This window comes from Monopterus albus, unplaced genomic scaffold, assembly GCF_001952655.1.
Source record: "Monopterus albus unplaced genomic scaffold, M_albus_1.0 scaffold178.1, whole genome shotgun sequence".
Lineage (NCBI taxonomy): Eukaryota > Metazoa > Chordata > Actinopteri > Synbranchiformes > Synbranchidae > Monopterus > Monopterus albus.
This window is the reverse complement of record NW_018128058.1, coordinates 347,934-360,517: the sequence shown is the minus strand read 5'-3', so window position 1 is coordinate 360,517 and position 12,584 is coordinate 347,934. Positions and strand designations below refer to the sequence as shown.

At 41.6% G+C, this 12,584-nt stretch overlaps 1 protein-coding gene across 2 annotated transcripts; it reads right to left on the bottom strand.

Moving 5' to 3' along the window:
• Positions 1–914: 914 nt before the first annotated feature.
• mtpn (myotrophin) lies at positions 915–12,287 on the bottom strand. 2 transcript variants are annotated; one of them, XM_020616793.1, is made up of 5 exons: positions 12,155–12,287; positions 11,878–11,990; positions 9,309–9,422; positions 7,771–7,854; positions 915–2,218 (listed from the first exon to the last, which is right to left on the bottom strand). In XM_020616793.1, the coding sequence occupies exons 2-5, from the start codon at positions 11,947–11,949 to the stop codon at positions 2,132–2,134; spliced, it is 357 nt and encodes a 118-aa protein (XP_020472449.1). In that variant the 5' UTR covers positions 11,950–11,990; positions 12,155–12,287; the 3' UTR covers positions 915–2,131. The 2 variants fall into 2 exon arrangements, with proteins under 2 accessions (XP_020472449.1, XP_020472448.1); XM_020616792.1 differs by having other exon boundaries at positions 11,878–12,287.
• Between the last annotated feature and the right edge of the window lie 297 nt (positions 12,288–12,584).

Here is a 12,584-nt window from a genome sequence, read left to right as displayed (position 1 = left end):
TTGCACAGGAAAAAACTCCTGTCAGCTGTCGCATCATACCTGGAGATTTTTCATTTGTCAACTTCAATGTGGTCTCTGGTTTATCAGGTGAACACCACGGAAACATCACGCTATGCTTGTCCTTAAACTACAGGCCAGAACCACAGTACAACACTCTCCACAACAACACTGTTGTTCCTCTTGGATCATGTCAGGTTAGAGGGAATCATTTTGACCTTTGTCTCTTGTTCAGGATGCACAGACAAATTCTGCAAGTGAATTAACATAAATGAAGGATGATTTTACTTACTTTTGTTTAAACAGTGGCCACTAAATAGGGACTGATGAAAATGACTGAACGATTTTCTCTGGACACCAAACAGTTGTGTATTTTATGTATTGAAACTGACTCTTCTATTAGAATATTAAGCTTATTTGAATCCAGATATTCAGACAAATCTAATTGCAGTCGAAGTCAGTCTGATTCATAATGCAGCAGCTTGCAGCGGTAGATTAGAATGACAAGAAAGATTAGAGACTGTGGGGATTTTTGATGTTTGAGACCAAATTGCTTAAGTTCAATAATTAGATTGTCCAAAGCTAAGCAAATAGCAAAAGGTAAAATATGTCAATCATTGTGATGAAATTACCTGTTACTCATCTGTTCATCTGATATTATATTATGCTGGAAAAAAGGGCAACAAGTGGCAGTTATTGTCATGGCATAATAAAAGGAAGTGGAACATTCATACAAGGTGGCATGTTGTCAGCTATCAAATTACTCCTGAGTGTTTTTTATGTTATTTCAGAAACTAATTTAGTTCTCAGTGTACAAGCATTCTGGTATCTGTAGATGAACCACACTTTCATTACGAGAGCTCACATTTACACAGAAAGGTTCATTTGAGTCATTTACAAAATATGTTGAGAATGACAGATTTTATAGATTTTTTTTATTTGTTTTTACAGACTTTTTGTCACAACAAAGTCAGCAAGAGCATCTTTTTTTGTCTGTAACATTGTAGTAATTCATTTGAAAGCAACAGAAAGAACACCGATCATTTCATAGCATAAAAGCAGAGGCTGTTTTGACATGCAGCAACACAGGCAGGGCTTCTAACCAAATCTAAGGCAAGGGGAATATTAACAGCCCCCACCATCAACTTTCAGCTCCAACCTCCTCTTACCCATCATTCACAGCCCTCGGGGCTCAACAATAACAAAATACACAGAGAAGCTGCAACAAAAGAGGATTTTTTTTTAGATATGAAATCTCACTCCAGGGATGACAAAATGAACACAACTCTAAAATTCCTCCTCCTATTATAAGCTGTTAACATTACTTCAGAGGGGATTCAGTAATATTTCAAAACTGCAACATTCAAGTCCTTCTAGTTAGCCAGCATAATGATTGGTCAAAGAATACGGAACCTTTTGTGCATTACCAACGTATAATTTGTCATAAACACCGTTTGATATGTGAGTGATAACAGGGTCAAGCAGAAAAGGAAAAGCTGACCTCTGGACCTCTCTCACCCAACATTTACAAAGCTTCAAGACTGGACTAAGGGGACAACTTGGTCTATTTAAAAAAAAACAGGCCACACATACTGAAAGGTTAAATAATGAAATTGTATGTTTCAATCTATCTCATAGTACAGTGCAATTAAGCCCTGGCCATAAAATACTTGTACTGAAGTTGTAAAAACACACTACTGAGCTTTGACCATTTCATAAGAGATTCTTAAAAATGAGAGCTGTGTACTTAAGTGCTAAGCTTTGAGCTTACAGTATAGTCTGATTTCTAGTCTGCATCTAGTCTGCAGTGTTTAGGATCCATGTAAGGTGAGAGCACTGCCCCAGTGTTTGGTCTCTAAGGGAGAGATAATTGACAAGTCCTTCTTAAATGGCTACAAACAGAGGTCAAATGAAGAAAAACCCCCACCCCAAAAACCCGGGGCAAAAAAAAAAAAAAAAAAAAAAAACAATCAGCAGACAAACAAAGTGATGCTCCAACAAACAGACAAAAGCAGTGTTAAGACAGAGGCTGCCTGGGGTAGTAGGGGTGAGTCCGTCTTCTGTTGGGGGACCGCTGCGTCCATCTGTGTGTCCGCTCACCCACCTGTCCAGCCACCTCCTGCACCATGGTGTCTCACTTGAGCAGAGCCTTAATTGCGTCACAGTTGGCAGCATCAGAGGCACTGATGCCGTCCGGTGTTTTGTGGTCTTTGTCAGCTCCCTGTGGAGGAGAGAAGGCATGAATATTAAATATACTTAGTAGGGCAATCAACATTTACTCAGGTCAGGTCATCCATGCCCTTTCGCAATGAAATTACTCTGTGTACTAAGAAGTCAAAGGACTCACCCCAGGAACTAAAGTTAAGCAGAATCAGCTAACCGTCATGAGTCACGACAGTCGCCTAAAGTATGCTAGATCGCTGCCCATATGGTGGTGGTGGTGTAAACTTGGAATGTCAATCTGCAAACTGGCACAGCGTGTCTAGAATGGTTCCTACAAATGTCTTGCCTATGACCACAGGCCCTTGTTGGACAGCTACCCTGGTATGTGACCAAAACATTAACGGCAAAACTTCGGCCACTTTTATTTTCTTCCAATTCAGTCACTAAGCACTTGCCTGTAAGCCTGTCTTTATCCGGACAGCAAAAGCAAGACAAAGCCAGAGAAGCTGTGGCACAAATCCATTTGAGCTCTGAGGGATAACTGAGTGAATGTGAAAGCGATGTGACTGGATGCAGTCATTTGGATTAGGGAGGACAAAAACAAATGGAAAAAAAAAAAAAAAGATGAGAGCGGCAACGTGTTGACTGCACATTTAGTGACAGCAGATTTAATGGGCAATGGAGAAGTGGAGGGGCATGGAGTGGAGCAACGTCCTGTTTGGCCTGCCAACTTGAGCCTCATAGCAAAGAGCTTACAGAGCCAAGGCAGAGAGAGTCTATTGTTGCGTGGAGAGGCAAGGCATCAAAAACAATGTTACCCAGTTTAAGTGCCCGGCGGTGTGAGGAAGGCTGTCTGTGTGCAAATTCCTTGCCACAAAAGCAACAGAGCGCATCCCAAGCAAGAGAGATTTACCAGGGCTGAGCGGGTAACCTGTCAGATCTACATCTCTAATTAGCAAAGAGAAGAGAAACAAAAAGTAGGAAAGGGTTTTACCAATTCACGACACGCTTTATATTTCTAGGAAGTGCAACGCCAGTGGTTAGCGCCCTGTTATCTAACACTGGAACACTGGAACTATGACGACTGGTGAACCCAGCTCCTTCAGAACAAAGCCAGCGGTTTAAACACAAAAGTGCAAAGTAGAAGTTGTAATAAAGTATCTGAGTGTCTAACTTTTCAAAAGCTGCTGACTCATTTGGATCATGTAACCAGTCACTGTGCTCTCCACTCTACTGAGGTCAGGGGAAGACGGAGAGGATAGGGCAATATGAGGAGGGTCTTGTTCTCGCTGCCTTCTTTCTTCAGCTCTGGGGAAATCATTAGTTACTGGTTCAAGACTACCTAATAACTGAGTCTACAGAGCCCCTCTATTTAGATGGCAGGAAACAGCAACACACCTTGACCCTAGCCCTTTCGCCATCATTAGTACGCTTGCTAGGAAACAAGGCATCTGACAAACACAATTACAAACCTTTTGTGTACCACCATATTTGACAATGAACATTCCCATCTTCTACTCAGCTATGTGGCCCTAACCAGATTGATACTCCCCATGGGCATTTCGGGTCGGGTTCTAAAAATAGCTCTGGCCCATACTCCTCTCCATTACTGCCTCTCAGGATACACTATACTATACCCAGTGCCCATCCAACTCCATCTGACACCACTTACAGTAACGAGCTTGTCCTAACTTGAATAATGACCCCTTATGAATGCCTCATTGTCCAAAATGTATCCAATCAAAGAGAAGCGAGTGGCCAAGTGAGACACAGTCTAAGAATAAGACTAGACTCCCAGGGTGTCTCTAGTTAAATTCTGATGCATTGATATTCTGAAATATGGAGCCAAACAAAGCAGCACTTGGTCAGTAACAAAATGCCACTGACTTACCAAAGTGCCCATTAAGTTTTCATTACGCCATTAGTGAAAGGAATTGAAATGTCTCCTGTGAATAAGTCAAAACCTATTTGAAATGCAATGCTTACATCAGAGTATTGACCTGCTGGCAGCAGTCAGACATTACCAACCTGTAAAAGGGTAAATGTTCTAACACCCAGTGAAAAGGGGACGATCAATACCTCTATCTGAACAGGCCGTGTCAGCTTAGGTTCTGCTTAAAATGAAGAAACTAGGTGTGGATTAAAGAGCTTCGCATTTTAAATTTAATGATATCGAGTGTTTGGAATGCGAGTCCAAGTCTTTTAGGCTGACTGGAGTTTAGAGTCGCAATGCTTAGTTGATTAACGATGGACAGAAAATTCTATCGTGATGACCATTTTAAGCACAACTGCCAAATATTCCCAGGTTCCCGCATCTCAAATGAGATGACTTCTTCTCTGTGTCACTCAATATTAAAATGAATATACCTGGGGTTTGGAACAACAACTTAATAAAATGAGCCATTTGCACTGTAAGAACTTAGGTATTTCAAACATGTTAGAAATATAGCACATACTAACAAAAACTTAATTGCAGCCCAATGTGAATGTATATGGTCATATTTAGTTGAAGGCCAGTGTTCTGTTACAAAAGTAGTAGTAGCTAAACAATCCTTGCACCAAAGAGGAATCAAAAGTGTAAAGGTTTTCATATAGCTTCTGTACAAGAAGCACAAAATGCCTTCTCCTTATCACAGCAGCCTATCCCGTTCTGTAACCTTGTAAGGTGTTCTTCCCCTAATCCCAGTTATTCGGAAAGCAGTACCCAGACACAGCAATGTACAAAAGATACATCTATAGAAGCAAAACAATCACTTTTTTCTATTACTTCTTTGTGACTTTACAGGCCTATAGTGTAGAAACAGTATCTGGGAATTCAGTCAAGTATATCATGTGAAGATTATATCTACTAGCCCGTTTCACTTTAATATTCTTACTTTGTGACTACTGTGAGGAAAAAGAGTTCATCCTTCCCTTCTTTGTATCAAGAACACACAAAAAGGAGGAGGCCTTATGTGGTGAAGTTTAAAAGAAATGACAATAGGAAGTGACTTAAAAATAATACTGCTTTTCTTTGTGGTTTTCTCAGTGGTCGTGCTCAGTTCCTCATAAAAGATAAAAACACGTGCATTCATCTGTGCATGACCTTTCACTGTAAAGCAAAATTAACTGGCAGGCCTCTGCAGGCTGTAGTCTGTACTGTCGGCCAGGATCTTACAGCTGGGTCACCTATTGGGGTTAAAATGGCCTTTCATAATTCACTGCCAACAGCAGCACAGTACACCATCACTGGGGGTGGAGGGGGGCACAGGTCCACTCCCGAGGTGCACTAGGGAAGCGAGCCATTTTGTCTGCCAACACAATGTCTGACAGTCCAATAGTCACATTTCAGTATTCTCAGCAGGCTCTTTTCATACACTGAAAAGAGGTAGCTGTGGTGCTACAGGTGTCACCAGACAGAGTGGATGGTGTGTTTCTGGGACAACCTATTCCTCTCAGGTTAAGACAGATGGTGCGTTTTCAGAGGTGTCAGGCGTTGATGTATTGAGATCTCATTCCCTTGGTGACTAATGACCTTTTGGGTGCTTCTGGTTGTTAATCTTCGTTGGCGCATAGCAGAGAGGATATGAAGACCCATGGGTTTGCTCAAATCTTTGTCTTCCACTACAGTCTCTGTTCAGATGAGCTATGGCTGCCTGTTTGTCCACCCAAAGGGTCTTCATTAGATACCATTTCAGATGTACAGGGGCCTCTGTCTTTCAGGAGGATGAAATGTGGCTCTGGAAATATGAATGATAACAGGGGAAATAAAGGAAAATGACCATCTTCAATGATGAAGTCTATTTAATTTTATAAAGGGAGAGTATGCAGGTTTTAAATGCAAATCCACTGTGATGTCAGGGTGACATGTAACAATACATTATTAAAAACTCCTACGGACATAATTCCTACTTTCAGTCTGAACAATGTACCTGCCCTTGCTTGCCAATGTTACACTAGTAACCTTTCTAGCAAAGAACTAAGTGAGCAGTAAACAGTTATTTTCATCCTGTTGGCACTGGCTGCTTCCCTCACTTATCTTTGAGCCAACAGTACCCATGGCCAGCTGACTGCATTAGCCAGCTGTCAGCCAGCTGCTGGCCAATTGCAGGCTGCTGGCCATTAAGATGTGAAGACCGGGGCATGTGGGTGATTAATACAACCAATGCCAGCAGAAATATGTAAGCAGTGGAGTATCACCTAAGTGTCTCTCTAACCTAACACCAATGCTGCCGCTACACAGATGACTATTTCTTCTTTTCAAACATCTGCTTCAAAGTGCAATAGAAACTGTTAAAAAGTCTGCTTGAATGGTGCATATGCAACTGTATAGGGTATAAAAAACAGGCCTAATCGGTAGAGTGACTGAGCTTATGAATGCCCCCTCTCCTCTTCCCATTACTTTCGTTGAGCCAAGATAATACTGCCGTGAAACAACTCTGTAGAGGAGCCTTCATTTACCGTGCCCCATTTAGCCTGGCTGGTAACAGACAGCTGCTCACTCATCCTGAGCCCCAAAATATCTCTCTCTCCATCTCACAGACACATGCAACAGAAAGCATAACAGCCATGTACATGACATCATGTACTCTCCCAAGTTGTTTCTCTTACAGTGGCACAATTCTTGATTATAATGTGAAAACTCAAATCTTTGATTATCTACAAAGCTACACCATGCCCACTGCTAAGCTCTCGTCCTTTTCATCATCGTGATGTTGCAGTGGAATGGCCTGCAGTTAACAGATGTGACCAATATGCCTGTCTTGCACTTTAAATTTATGGGTGATACGGGCCAAGATACAGATATGAAAAGAATAATGACATCAAATAGGACATTATCAGCTAAGTGCACCTGTTCTATTCTACAAAAAAAAAAAAAAATCTTGTATTGAATAACAGATGAGTGCTGGTCACAAAGACACGACTGAAGGAGGTAATGAAAGACAAGGAGCCATTGTGGCCCCCCATTTGTGTGACAGTCATTGTCCACTGGGGCATCAGTTCCACTGTAGTCTGGCTCAGTTGGGTTATGGTGAAACAGAACGCCACCAAATTAAATGAATAGGAGATCTGTGGTGTGCATGTATTTCTGAGTCATTCAGGGAGCTCCTCCACCATATGAGGGCTTCTGTTTGACTACGACAAATCTGTTTTCTACTGCTGGGTGACACTGGTTGGATTGGACATTTATTATCATATGCTTGTTATTCAGCTGCATTGCTATAGCCAATGCCAGCTGTGCCTGCCTCAGTATTGTCTCTCTGCCTGCAGCTATGTGTGTATGCACATGTCCATATACACCTATCTAAATGGGTTGCATTTATGATTGTTACAGAGCTAAACAGCTGATGGGACTGAGGTAGAAGGGTGGAGCAGAGATTTAGATGAATGAAATGGATTAAAACACAAACAAAGCAAGCAATCAGCAGCAACACTGTGTGATGCTCTATGAACATTCCAGCACAGCCTCCACAGGCCTGTGTTAAAGCGGCCTTTTGTCCAGAGTGTAACCTCATCAGTACTCATGGCCCACAAGGAACCCCTAACACATCAGCTTGCACCAATAGTAGCACCAGGGCGCTTCTGTGCACAAATGCATGTATGAATACACTCTCGAATCAGAGTACTGACCTTTTCTAGCAGGAGCTTGACACAGGAGAGGTGACCCTCGAAACAGGCCGAGGTCAGTGGAGTGAGCCCGTATTTGTCTGGAGCCTGTAGGGGCAGCAGGTGGGAAGGGCATGAGTGAAAGAGAGGGGAAAAAACAGCTGAATTTTTAGAGGAAAGGTTCTTATATCTGCAAGTCCTAGGCTAGGTCCAAATGCTACACAATGGCACATGTAAATAAGAAAGAACTGTGAGAGCAGGCTTATTTCTGGGTGCTGTGATGATGAGTTGTTGTGTTCAGTCATTCTCAGGCAAAGGGTGATGTGCAAATAAGTAGAGCTGCCCCCTGAAAGTCGACTGGCTGAATCATTAGTTGAGAGACCTGTAAGTCAAGAGACTCCTCTAGTCAAAACATTATTTTATTTTTTGTCAGTCATTATGCATTACAATAGAATGCTGCCACAGCCCATGTTAGTTTATCATCATCTTCTCCTTATTTTGGTGTACCAAGCAGCAATTCACGCAATGCTGCCTACATTTTACATCCGGCCACTATGTGTTGAACTGTCTATGGGACCTCTTTTCAGTCTGTATGTGGGGTCCTGTCTGGTGAGGTAGACCCCTGCTTTGACTGATCTGGTACTTAGCACCTGTTCTTCTGCTGTCTAATAGACCAGCCCATTTCAGCCACTGTTAGGATTTCCCAATGTCAGCCACCTCAGTTATCTGTCAGTGGTACATCCCATGCAGGGCCTTATCATGCCATGGCACTTTCTCTGGCTGGTCTTCAGTCCATGCCCGTTGCTGTCTCAAACATTCTCTCAGCAGCTTGTCCGTGGGTGCCATTTTACTCATGTACTCCTGGATACTCAGGGTTTCATCACTCACCAAGCCCCATCCACCCTCTTTCCAGCTGGTGTACAGTCTCTGGGTGGAAGCCTCTCTGCATTGTGAGGGGGTTCCGGGTCTTTACATCAGCAGTCTCCATGTCCTTGTTTGGGCGGCTCCAGCACAGTATCTGATGACTGGCAGGGTGTATGTGCTGATGGCTTGGCTCGTGTTCCTCCCACTGAGCTGGCTTTTCAGGACCCATCTTATCTTTTGATGGTACTTGGAGATTGTTGTCTTTCTTGCCTCCTCATCATGTTTCTCATGTGACTGTGGGATACCAAGGTACTTGTAGATGGTCTGTATCATCAGATCCATAAGAGATGAGAACTTGGACCTGGTGTGTCTGTGTCTGTGTGTGTAAATATTTTAAGAATGAGTAGTCACACTGAACAGCTGACTGACAAATGTCTTACTCAGATACAAAATTACAAATAACAGAAACAGACAACCATATCGGTTGGGGGGGGGGTTCTGGCGAGTCCAGACAACTGCTCAACAAGCAAAAGGACAACAGCTGAAACAGCATATGATAATCAGTTTAGCAGTGGGCTTAGACTGGGTAAGCAAGCAGACATAGGCACTGTAATTTTTTTTGTGGTCAATACAACCCTGGGCAGTAGGCAAATTAAAGTAAAAAGAATGCAATGTGAGCTGGATGCTGTGGCTCTTACATTGATATCTGCTCCCTTAGAAATGAGGAAGTCCACCACATCCGTCTGACCAAAATCTGCAGCATAGTGCAGAGGCTTCCTCCCACCTTCTAAGGTCCGGTTAACATCCTCAGCCTGGAAAGAAAAAACATATTAAAAGGGCTGAAATAAATTAACTCAACGCTGTCACAAGTCAACAATATGCATTAAAGACCTGAGGACACCTTTAACTTGCATGGAAACTCACTGTTGATGCAAGCTCCCACCTAATTTTAGTGTGAAACAATTACATGCACAGCATCCTCTCCCCTTCCCTTCCCTGCCGTGTGGTTAAATGAATGTGATGACTGATTTCACAAAGAGCCTGTTAAGGTCTTTAACTGTGACCATTCAACAATAACAGAATTGCTGCCAACATCTGATTTCACTCACTCACCTTTATCACAAAGTCTAGTTAATGTGAAGTACAACACTCTAGGGCTGCTTGATTATGGCAAAATCATAATAACGATTATTTTGGCCAATCAGACCATTTAACACAAATACGCTGACTTTGGTAACATGTTTAGGAACAAAATCATGCAATTATTGAACTTTTTTAAAGATCATAATCATTTTATCTTGATTTCATAATCTTTGGAAGCCACAAATTAAAACAAAATTTGATTCATCACCCAGCCCTACAACACACTGAAGACAAGTGCTCATTTTACACTCAGTACCACCAAGTCCTTTAGCAATGATGGATAACAAACCTCAATCCATCGACTCATCGGTTAATCAACTAAAGCACTGTATTTGTTTATTCCCAGACATGTGTAAATAATTAAATGGCATTGGGTCACAGCAAACTATCAGAAATGAGAAAGCATTTCTTGTAGGTGGAAAATTCTAAATGTGACAGTCCAGTTCTGCTCCCAATTTAGCAACTGTATCATTATCATGACTTTACAGTAACTATTTGTAATGGTGGCATCTAAAGGCACATAAGAGTCAAACCTTCCAAGGTCTATGCACCAAGCTAGCTCTAACATTAAGATGTGTCCTCTGTCTTGGCATCCTGTAGTTTGTCTTAAAAGCAAGATTTAGATGTTACTGGCTTTTACAAGGTGCAAAAACAGATGCATGTGGGAGAAGGCTATTGTGCATTTATTCACTAGAACTGCCTTACTGACCATTTCAGAAATAAAATTTAATTTATCAAGGGGCTACAGCCAACACCATTTAATTATCATATCACCATAATGACTTTCTGCAACACTGGCACGACTGCTGGCCAGCTTATTTAGGTTATACGAAAAGAGAAATGAGGGGTCAGAGTATATAAACACTCAAATAATGTGATACATATTAGAATGAACACGCTATCAGGAAGACAGACTGAGAAACACTGACTTTATTCGTTTGGCAACAGTCAGCAGAGTTGTGAACTAAAACCCATTCAAAAAACAAATAAAAATAAAACATTACACCATTAGAGTGGCACTCCACCTAAAATCTATCTTTGAGTTTGCTGAGGTAAAAATATGAGCTACTGGAACAAACTGAGCATGTAGGAGAAGGGAAGAGAAGCAAATTACACTCTAATAGTAGTTTTGACACGTTAAACCTACAATGAAAACAGATCCTTATTGGAATCCATTGTAATTAACATACATTTCACTTGACTAAAGCCTGAAGTGTTTAAAGCTTTATGATGGTGAACAGTTTGATTACAATCGGACATCGGAGCTAGGAGCCACTGGATCTGCTGTAGCTAAGACCCCCTCTGTGTTATAAACCTGACAACGGCCCATCAGCGTTAGCTCGACACTGCTGATGCCTAGGCCCGTTGACCGGTTAGCTCGCTAGCAATTAGCTAAATATATTTGACAGCACCTTTGCAAAAACCCACCGAAGAAGCTATTATTAAACAATGTTATATAATGCACGTGTCGTAACTAACTAATACTTGTCGCTGTCTCCTGGTATAACAATGGATATGACTACTGCTACCTGTAGACTGCCTGTCCACGTACCAGCGAATGCTAACGGTTGTTGGTTAGCTTATCAACAGGTTGATTTCAGCGGAAAGTGGTAATGTTAACATTAAAGGAAAGTAGCCTAAGTAAACGTTTCATGGACACATTCGCTACGTTTTAAGTAAAATGCTGATGACTAGACTATTCATTATTCTGCTAGAGCTGAGAGAGTTAGCAAAACCCTCGGCCACATACAGTGCTACACCTTCCAGGTAAGGGTAGCTGTCTATGTCGCTAACCTGGCGTTGAGACGTCACTGTCAAATCCACAATGTTGCCAAAGCGCGTTACTACAGCCTTGAATTGTTTCTAAACTAATTCAAGATATGTTCCACCTCCATATAATACAGTTAACGTTTGTGATCCAGCAAACCCCACAGATGCCATAACATTAAATGCTAGATTAACGTTACCTAACTAACCATTACCCAACTCCTGCTACCATTAGCAAGCTAGCCACTCTAGCTAACCTAGTGTAACTGATGCTAATTAGTAAACAGCTAACGGTGCTTATCAGAATATAGTTGCACACAACTCGCCGAATAACCAGTCAATTCCCACTTGTCTTACCGTCACCAATTTGGTTTTGACCTCGTCCAGGTCCCCGGTCTTCAATGCCCACATCAGCTCTTTATCTCCCATCTTCCTGTGTGTACTCCGGCGTTTCTCCTTTTTCTGTTGTGCTGCAGGGCAGTTGCAAAGTTAAATGTTATTACGTTAGAAGTTCGCTAGCTAGCGCTGGAAAACTCTTCTGTCGTTGCTGTGAATAGAGCTCGACTGAATAAAACGTCGTTTTAATACTCCAGAGAGCACTTTTAACTGGGTTTTGCTTGTAACTGAGACCTACCCGAAGAATCAAGGGTAAAATTAGGCTCTATAGAAGTTCTGAAAGGCAAAGTAGCAGAGAGGGATCCGCCTTTCTACAAGCACCTATTGTTACCGATGTCGTTAACTTCCGGGTAACGACATCGGAAAGCTACGGAAGAGTATTAGGGTCACTGCATACATTTTTTTTTAATTCTGACTTTATTCTCAGAATTTTGACTTTCATCTCAGAATTCTGACTTTATTCTCAGAATTCTGACTTTAGACTTTAAAGTCTAAAGTCAGAATGTAACATAATGTAGCATGTAACATAATCTTCATTTCTATCTGTGGTAAACACATTTTTTGAAAAATGAAATAAAATACACTAAAAATACAAAATAAAATAATTTACATTATATAAAGATGTTGATGACATAGATTATTGGTCATCAAGGCTGTTTTGCTTTATG

Coding starts and splice junctions, on each gene's coding strand:
- mtpn (XM_020616792.1), bottom strand. CDS start 11,949: ATGGGAGATAAAGAGCTGATGTGGGCATTGAAGACCGGGGACCTGGAC. Junction 9,423..11,877: donor TCAAAACCAAATTGGTGACG/GTAAGACAAGTG, acceptor TTTTCTTTCCAG/GCTGAGGATGTTAACCGGAC. Junction 7,855..9,308: donor CTAAGGGAGCAGATATCAAT/GTAAGAGCCACA, acceptor CTGCCCCTACAG/GCTCCAGACAAATACGGGCT.